Raw genomic sequence first — 10,000 nt, 5'->3', positions numbered from 1 at the left:
AAAGGTGTCAGTTGTTCCGGGCCCAGGGAGAGAGAGGGCCCAGAATTGGGTCTTCGTCACATTGTATGAGTGGGTAGGGGGGCCCTTTCAGATTACTTTGCCCTGAGCCTGGCCAAAGCTGTCAGCGGCCCTCCTCACAGGAGCTTCGCCTGGTCAGTCTGACTTCTAACTGAGATGGGCTAATCTGGCATCTCTCAAATGCAAAGTAGACAATTTAATGTTACTGTAAAAGCATTCACTCATTCTGATGGTATACATACGTACAGTACAGAGTGATGGAAAATGTAGTATTGAAATAGAGCATGTATCAATGCGTTTAAACCTGCCTCAATCATACTGTGGTAAAAGCTCATAATTCATTGGCTACCTATCGCAGGAGTGCTCTGAACACAAATGAAAGGCACACTTCACCAGACTGACTTTGAGATGGATTGGCCATCACTAGGGCTGTGGGTATTGATGTGCCAGTGAGCCAGGCTCTTTGGAGTACCAATTAGAGCACATGTTTGGAACGCATGGTCGAAGTGGTCGAGTGAAAGAATGCCATACAGATCTCCAACCGCCTCATTATTCTACACTATAAGTAATAAACTGCTTTTTGATCACTTCAACTTTTGCTGAATATCTTCATGCAGCTCACCAAGATCTTTGTTGAATGTTGTTATTTGTTCACATTACTATATCACATACGTATCTGTCAACACTCATTGCTTCTTGGTCTACCTCAACTTTCAGGAAATCATTTTCATAATTGCTTGTTTTGTTTGCTTGTGTGTGACTTCCACTGCAATGCCTTTTGTATATACTGTATGTGTGTCTTGAAATGTCCATGTGGGCATTATGTGTATTTTTGTAAGCTGTGTGACACCTTAATTTCCCTCTGAGTACCCATAAAACAACTCTACTCTACTCTACTCTGCTCTACTCTGCTCTGCTCTACTCTACTCTACTCTACTCTACTCTACTCTACTCTACGCTATTCTACTCTACTCTACGCTACTCTACTCTATTCTACTATGCCCTAATATGACTGTTTTGTTATGCATACAGTATAACCTGTTTTCTTTTATTTGACACAGTTTATCTTGTCTTGGTACAGATGTTCTACTAGATTTAATGTAAAATAGATTTAACCCCTTAAGATGCGGCCTTATAAATTAGCTGTTACCAGAATGGCAATGACCAAGTCGTAATGTATTACTGAAGGCCCCGTGCACTGTCATAGTAGTGTAGTACTATAGTAGTTAACTTTCAATGTCTGTTACAGCGTGCCACAGGAGGTACGGCGTGCATTAAGGGGCTACAAACAATCTCAGCACATTACAATGTGGAGTCAATATACTGGATACACAAACAGTACATTGCATTAATCATTTTAAGGTGCGTGATTGTCACAGTGTACTTTGCATGATTCCCTTGTCACAAAATATTTAATGGCAGAGATTTTGCCAGTTTTGTATAACTTTTTAGGATTTTATTGGCATCACTACAATAGGTAGTTTTCATTTATGTGAAATGTTGATGCTTGATGATGCGTTCACTTCAATTCAAATTGGAAGCCTATATTGCCTATGCAATTTGTAATCAATGAAATGTTTATGTGAAATATTTTCTGTACGCAGTCAGAAGCCTCCTGATATTTCCTGTTAACAAAATCCAGAGGAGAGGCTTCAATGTCATTCAGCACACACACGCACAAGCACACGCACACACACACACACACACACACACACACACACACACACACACACACACACACACACACACACACACACACACACACACACACACACAGGGAGGGAGAGAGATACCCTCCCACCACTACACACACACACACACACACACACACACACACACACACACACACACACACACACACACACACACACACACACACGTCACTGGTGTGTCATAACTGGAGGTTTATTGGTGTTGGGGGGCCTGCGTTAGCGGGCTGTCGGCCGGCAGAGATGGCGTCTCTCCCCGGGCCCCTCCCAGGAGGCAGGGGCATATGGATACACACACACTCACATGCACACACCTACATACGCGTAGACACACTCACATGCACACACCCACATACGCGTAAACACACACACACACACACACACACACTCACATGCACACACCCACATACGCGTAAACACACACACACACACACACACACACACACACACACACACACACACACACACACACACACACACACACACACACACACACACACACACACACACACACAGAACGGCGTATGGATTGCGAAGGCCAGCAGGAGAAATAAATTGGAGGGAAGGATAAATCGATGGCTGGCGGAGAGGCAGGCAGACCTTCCAACCCCAGTCCAAACAGACAGCTTTAGTTTTTAGCTTTTTTTCTTTTTTTTTCTTCCTCTTTTTTCTCCTCTCTGTTCTCTTCTCTTTTTTCTCCCCGCAGGCTCTGTTGGTTTTAGTATGGGGGTCTGAGAACAGGAGCTGAGAAAAGACTTGGCCTACAAATGATGTCCTTTGTCTGGTCCATTATAGGGGGTGCAGGGGGGTCCTCCTCTCTTGGCTGTCCCGGGGCAGTACTAGAGGGGGGCAGGGCAGGGAACAGGTCTCTCTCGGCTGGCTGGGGGAGGGGGCTGGATAGATGGGATGGGATGGGTGGAGAACAGAGGAAGAGCACACAGGAGAGAGAGAGAGAGAGAGAGAGAGAGAGAGAGAGAGAGAGAGAGAGAGAGAGAGAGAGAGAGAGAGAGAGCGATGAAGAGAGAGAGCGATGAAGAGAGATAAGGGAGAAGGGTACCTGAGGGGAATCAACACCCCCTATGAACTGAAGTTGGGGGAAATATTTAATGTTCAACCTCTAGAGGAAGAGAGGCGTGCCTGCATGCCTGCGTGCCTGCGTGTGTGCGTGCATGTGTGTGCATATGTGTGTGTGTTATGAATCTGTTCGTGTTACATGCTCAAGTTCCGGCCACAGAAAATGTCTTCATCCTTTATCAATGTTTGTGGAAAGATATGTTCATCCAGTTTTATAAATCTGCTCACATGCTTAATGTGTGTTTTTACATGTCTGAGTGTGTGTGATTATGTTTAGTTTTAGCTTTAAGTTTTTACTGCACATGCTGTTCATACTGATTACACACATACTCATGTTTTTTGGGGTTTTTCTTTTTCCTAAATTTGCCCAATTTCCATATTCAGGCCCTCAACACCCCGTCCAAGCCTCCTCTGGTGCTGTCTTACCTGATCCGGCCTACGGGAGATACCGATGGGCCGGTTTCTGATGTGCCAGACACTGGGTCCTACCAGCAGGTGATGGGGTTTGCCTTGAGAAATACCGACAAGATCCACCAAAGCTAAACTCAGCTTTTTAAAAGGTTGGCAAACGCTCCAATCACTTTATATCAATTTAGATTACTACACTACATTACACTTGGCTCATACCTTTATGAAAAGCAAATTAAAGCTATTTTTAGATACAAGCTACAAGGTTATGCTTTTGGCAGCCCCATAATGCATGCCCTTCCAACAGTGGAACCCTGTAATATTAGTCATTCAAAATCTAACTACCATCATACTGCACATACTGTGACATAACAGAGGGCCTTCACTACAACTTGGTCAATGCCATTCAAATGTATAATGCCATTTCTTAACGGGTTAAAGGGACAGTTTGGTCAATTTCAACATGCAGTTGTAATGCTCACACTACCCTGGACTTGTCAGTACCTGAGATTTTTTTTTCTTCTTCTTCAGCCGTTTCCGAGATCCTGGTCATTGTAATGGGGGCAGCTCTTTGTTTACATTTCAAAAAAACATTTTTATGTATTCCCAAAAACATCCAAAAGGTTATAAAACATCAGCAGACAACTAGCAAACAGCAGTACCCTTTGGCAAAATATTTGGAGTTGGCCTATGTTTCATTTTTTAAAAATGTAAACAAACGCTGCCCCCATTAGAATTGCTCATATCTTGGAAAGGGCTGAGCCGAAAAATGTGGCATCACTGGGTACTGACAAGTCAAGGGTAGCGAGAGCAATACAACTGCATGTTGAAATTCACCAAACTGTCCCTTTAAGGGGAATTTAGCCATGGATGAGGGTGCGAAATACCATCCGTTTTCATCCTACCGGTATGGGATGGTGGCTACCAGAGATGGACATTCGTTACAGCACCAGCTAAATGCTGGTGAAACATGAATATGGGTTTTAGACACAAATTTATGTAGAGTTTGTGAGTTCAGACCTTATTTGGCAGTTTGGCAAATGATTGAATTTTTACAAAGCTAATTTCCATACCTGATAGGTACACATACCAAATATCTGTTCTGAAAGAAGGAAGCACGAAGACATGAAATGCATGCAAGACGTGCTAAATAAAACCACCACCCCCAAGGTCAGAGAGAGAGGCAGATTCGCTTATAAAATGCCTGCCCACCCACCTCCCTCCCTCCCTGTAACTAAAAGTACACATTTTAAAAAATGTACCGATGTGGTTTCCCTTGAATGTTATTGATTATTTCGTCCCTGGGAGCCCAGCCGCGTGTGTGGTTTGCTGTTGCCAAGCGCTGTGCGGTTAATGTGATGGTTTGCGATGCCGTTTGACCTTGAGTGAGACTCCCGGGGGAGCTGTGTTCAGCCTCAGCCTCCGCCTCAGCCTCCTCTACCTCCCTGAATGGTTTTAAGGACCCCAGAGATGACTGTGGGATATGTGTGTGTGGTGTGACATGACATCGCAGATGTTGTTATGTCTGGACCAGTTTTAATTAGTAGGGTGTTTTTGTAGATGTGAGACATTGCTGGAAATTGTGTTTTGGGGTTGCTTTCGGTGTGTGGTTTTCAGGAGGAAATGAAATATGGAGCATCTGAGAGTTCCTTAGGGTGCTGCTCTGCAGGTGAGGCGAGAGCTACTAATGAAGCGAACGGGGGCAGCAGTGGCGGTCCTACAATAAGTTGCGCTCTGGGCAATAGCCCCTCCAAAGGCCCTGCCTTCGTTGGGAGAAAACACCAAAAAAATACTTCTAATAACTGACAACACCCACTTAATGCTATTATGGTAACACTTTATTTTAGGGATATTAGCACTAATACATACAATGTCCCTGTATAAGTAACTTGTAAGGCATGTACAAAGCAAAATCAAACATTTGTTAGGCATGTATTTGCAAATGTTTTGTTCATGCACAATAAGGGATTTATTTAACCTTAGTAAGGACCTAGTAGGCCTTAGCATTAACATTGTATGTATTAGTGCTAATAGATGTATCAAGAAAAATGAAGTGTTACCGTTATTCTTACAACAATGTGGTAATAGTGTAGAAATAACACCTGTTAAATGATTGTTAATGTTATAACTATTTAACATGTTTATAGTGATTTTCGTGATGTAATTTGGGGGCGGGGTTTCGCAATGGTGCGGCCCCCTCCTCGGTGCAGCCCCAGGCAATTGCCCTGTACGACCTCCCATGGGTAGCAGTCAGTTGCTCCTCTCATCATCTGAGGTGCATGTAACACTTCAAGTTTAACAGTAGCAGTGACATATCGGTCACAAGTGATGAGCTGGAATTTATAGACAGGTGTAGAGAGTAAAGGGCCGTACACACACGTCGCTGTTAGTTACTCGCTCAGCGAATGAACTCAATAGAATGTCAATGTGTCCCAGCGAGACTCGCAGGAGAGTAGGCGAGTACTGTACAAGCGATGCGATGTGGGCGGATTCCGAGTTGAAAATATTTTATCTTCGAGCGAGGCGAGTAAGCGAGTAACCAATTGGAATGCAGAGTTCGGTACTTCTCAGTTGTCCATTGGCAGTTAAAGCCGCGGGAACTTTCAGCGAACGTTCCATGAAAGAGTGGCGAGTAGGCGAGCAAGCGAAATGCTAGCTTTGTGTGTGTAGGCCTACGCCGCTTAAAGCAGATATCATGTAGGTTATTAATTCAATTGGAAATTAAGGTGTGTAGTGACATCATAAATACAGTACAGTAGGCCACCTCCGTGTATATGTCAATGTCAGTCCCTCCAGGATTTTGCGCTGGGATTTTGTGATTTTTGCGGTCAAAATGTCTGATTTTGTGGCGGCATTTTCTAATTTTTTGCAAAGATTTTGCGCCCCTTTCTGGGATTTACAGAATTAAAACTGGCCAAAATACATATAGCCTACTTTACACCCCCACCAATGATAGGCCTATGTCATAATACCCAAAAATACAAAGAAAGAACTAAATGGCAAAAATAACAAACAATATCGATCGCAAACTGCATGAGGGTTTGATTGACAGTTGAATATGACAGAAAAGATGCGCTCTCCCAGCGGAAGCGCTTTCGCTGTAGATGGATGGAGGCGGAGCTGGTGTGTGCAGTGGACTGATGCTGAAAGTTTGTGCTGAGTGAATGAGTGGACTGGCAGGGAAACTGTGGTGCGTTGGGTAGTGGAACATGCTAGCAGGCGCCTTGCTAGATGTTGTGGATGTTATGGAGAGACTGTTTTAACGGCAAAGTGTGTGGAACATGAAATGCGCTATATGAAATAACCTCGTGGTTAATGGCGTCCAAACCGTCCAAACTTTTCCCCCTTAAGTTCCAAACCTTCCCTCCAACAAAACCCGACACAACAAAGTTCATTTTAGCCATGCTCAAGTCCAGAATCAGTATTGTATGCTATGCGTGTGCGTCTATGTGTGTGTGTCAACGAATGCGAGTGCTCCGTTTGCGCACCCCAGAGAGAGAGAGAGAGAGAGAGAGAGAGAGAGAGAGAGAGAGAGAGAGAGAGAGAGAGAGAGAGAGAGAGAGAGAGAGAGAGAGAGAGTCACTTTATGCGCTTGCTGTTGCCAATGCTGTCCATGCGCATTCACAAACGGAGCGGTGAAGAGGGGAATTCACATCCTCACAGCAGGGACAAAAGGGAAATTTTGCGGGAAAAATGCGGCTTTACAGGAATTACGTGGCATCGTGAAATTATGCGGAATATCATTGAATTTGCATGAATCCACGCGATCGCTGAATCGCGAAAAACTGGAGGGACTGCAATGTATACAGCGGTACATGCAGTCAAGGCTTTTTAGTGTCCCAGTGCAACATTTCCTTTCTTCTAACCCAGCAGTCATAAAACAGTTGCTCATTGCACAGTCCTGTTTCCTTTCCATAAATGGTATTGGCTTGGCCAAATGATCGGTGCCTGGTCATTCTGGCTCCTCCTTAGACTCCTTTACAAGGGTGCTCTTTAGAAAGGTACCTTTTTTGATTAAAGATGATACTGAATTGAGTCTGTTTTGTTGGTTTATTTTGTTTTCTACCAAATGGCTTTGTTTTCTTTTATCGTATTTAATTATGAAGACACAACCACAAAGAATTACAAAAAGATAATCTACCTTAATCTATTGTTTCAAATGAGTTAATTTGTATGTGTTTTATGATCAACCATGTGATCAGAAAGTAAGCATAGGGCCCTGCCGTGGCCTAGTCTCCCCCACCCCTCTCAGTCACTGTCCTCTCACAAATAAAGCATAAAAGCCCCCCCCCCAAAAAAAAAAAAATGAAGAAAGTATAGCATACGTTTGCTAAGCTCTTACTTGCTCAGATGAGCGTTCCTAATAGCCTCGTCTGCTAGCTTTCCTTTTCAGAGCTATGCACACTGTGACTCATCTCTGTCTCTCGCCCAGCATACACAGAGGAGAGGAGGCCATCGCTCATTTATAAGGCAGAGACAAGACACAGGAGGAGTTCATTGTCACACAACAAAATGTTTTTTTGTCGCAGGTCAGTGTAATACAGGAAATAATGGCCTGTGCAGAGAAGTTGGTCGTGAGTGACTGTGATGGGAAGAAGAAAGATAAATCGAAATGGAAATACATAAAAAACAAGTAAAATAATAATAGTCCTTTTCAGACAGATAGCCAGTCCACTAGGTCCTCTAAGGGAAGCAGGGTGACTCCTCTGCAATCACCAAAACACAAATTAGGCCCCAGGTAGAGAAGACTGCCGCACCTGTTCTGTTTACAGATTAGTCTGGTTGTTTAGCCCCCAGTAAAAAAAACACTAATTCCTACACCACACAGATATTATATTTATATATTTTCTATTCACAAGTCTTAGTGAAGACAAACACTTACCTGCAGAGAGTGTTATACCGAAGATCTAGTAGTGCTATCTGTATTTGGGGGCGTGTTTTTTTTTTCATGTTTGTAAAATTGTGTGCAAATTATGGGACTTCGGCTCCCATTTCTTTCAAACTTCTCTTCTGTTTAATTTTTCTCTCTTTCTGTTTGTTCTTTATTCTTAAAGGAGACAGAAGAGGACACTGAAAACAACATCTTGACAACATGAGAGCGAGAGAGAGAGAGAGAGAGAGAGAGAGAGAGAGAGAGAGAGAGAGAGAGAGAGAGAGAGAGAGAAAGAGAGAAAGAGAGAATTTGTTCGGGAAAAGAGGGTACAAGGGTGTGTGTGCATGTGTGCGTGTGTGCGTACAACAGAGACCTTTGGAGTCTGTTGCCTCCTCACCCATCCAGTTCATTTGGGACGCCTTCTCAGCTGGGCCAGAGTCTTAAGCTTGCTCTTAGGACACACCCACAACCCATTTTTTATGCCCAGACTTTTATTTCTCCTTGATCCCAGCTCTTGTCTTTTAATCTCATCTGGGCCTTATGGACTTATTTATTGTTTTAACCCACCTCGTTTACCCTTGTTATTTATTTTGTGGTCTCTGGTATTTCATTAGTTTATTTAGATATATCGAGCAACCTGCGTTAGTTCTGGAAGATGGCGTAGTCAACGCGCCCTTTTGCCTATTGGCTGACGCTGACCCAACCCATACAACTCTCCACTAATCAGCTGCGCTTTTGGTTAATCAGCTGCAGCTCGCAATTGGATGCTGACCATTGGTGCGCTTTATTTAAACTAGAGATGCGCCCTTTGCAGCCCTTTGGAAGTGGACGTTGCAGGCAGTGTGGCAGTAAGCCAATGAGTCTAAAAAATTGTTTGAGCCAACGTAATAAAAAGGGCCCACGTGTGCGAGTAGGCTATGTGTTTCAACCCTTTCGTAGGATCCGGTATCCGGTTCCGAATCTGGCAGGACCTTAAGCAGTGGATCCGGTATCCGGCAGCATCCTAAAAATCAGGATCCGGTGCATCTCTAATTTAAACTACCAAATTTGTTTTCCTGTCATTGCTTTTTGCTGCTTGTATTGCTCCCACCACCTCCCCTGCTCCACCTGACTAATCATTGCCAAATAATGTTGTGTTGTTGTTGTTCCTTGCTCTTTTCTAGGGGGTGTTTCGCCTTTCCAGTTAAATGGAAGGCACTCCACCTGAGGATGCTGCTGTTCCCTGTATTGGCTTCCATGGAGCTCATGGAGAAGCCGGGGAACTTCCTCCGAACAGAGCTGTACCCCCAAACACAAATGTATGCATTCAGAAATAAAGCTTCTGAAATATATCTCTGTTTCCCGTCTCATTTTTGACTAGAGTGGATCTGACAGAACTATTTTTATTGATATTGACTTCTCTTAGTGTATTATTTCAGCTACACCGTATCTTGTACTAATGCTTGTGGTTTTTTGTGTGTGTTCTATGGGTGTCTTCAAGTCTTTAGTCTTTAGTCTGTGTTGCTCCATGTTTTTTTAAGTGATTTTACATAGGTCTTCCTGTTAGCACTTTGGTCAGCTGCTTTTGTTGTTTTCAACTTGCATTACAAATAAACTTTGACTTGACTTGACTTGACACACCACGGGATACATGACCAGAGCAGGATAAAGCAGCAACTTCAGAAACATCAGCCCTAGTCCTGCCATATCGCAATTTGTCTCTCACACCTCTCCCCCTCTCTCTCTGCCCCTCTCTCTCTCCCTCTCTCTCTCTCTCTCTCCCTCTCTCTCTCTCTCTCCCTCTCTCTCTCTCTCTGATGGTTATCCCATGTTTTTTTTCATTTCTGGGTGAGAATGAAACAGGCTACATATTCATCGTATCTATATATATCATCATATACATCGCTTAATTTATAACGCAACAGGAAAAAAACAAACA

General features: G+C 43.6%; 1 protein-coding gene across 1 annotated transcript in view; it reads left to right on the top strand.

The window, feature by feature from the left end:
• The window catches only part of LOC134449825 (protein enabled homolog), a 12,722-nt gene extending 9,378 nt beyond the window's left edge, over positions 1-3,344 (top strand). Inside the window, exons 3-4 of the mRNA XM_063199932.1 lie at positions 2,434-2,448; positions 3,186-3,344. Of these exons, the coding sequence (XP_063056002.1) occupies positions 2,434-2,448; positions 3,186-3,344 (174 nt within the window). The remainder of the gene's footprint in view (positions 1-2,433; positions 2,449-3,185) is intronic.
• The last annotated feature ends 6,656 nt before the right edge of the window (positions 3,345-10,000 follow it).

Source organism: Engraulis encrasicolus, chromosome 5 (genome assembly GCF_034702125.1).
Source record: "Engraulis encrasicolus isolate BLACKSEA-1 chromosome 5, IST_EnEncr_1.0, whole genome shotgun sequence".
In the NCBI taxonomy this organism is placed as follows: Eukaryota; Metazoa; Chordata; class Actinopteri; order Clupeiformes; family Engraulidae; genus Engraulis; species Engraulis encrasicolus.
This window is presented reverse-complemented; position numbering and strand designations above follow the sequence as displayed.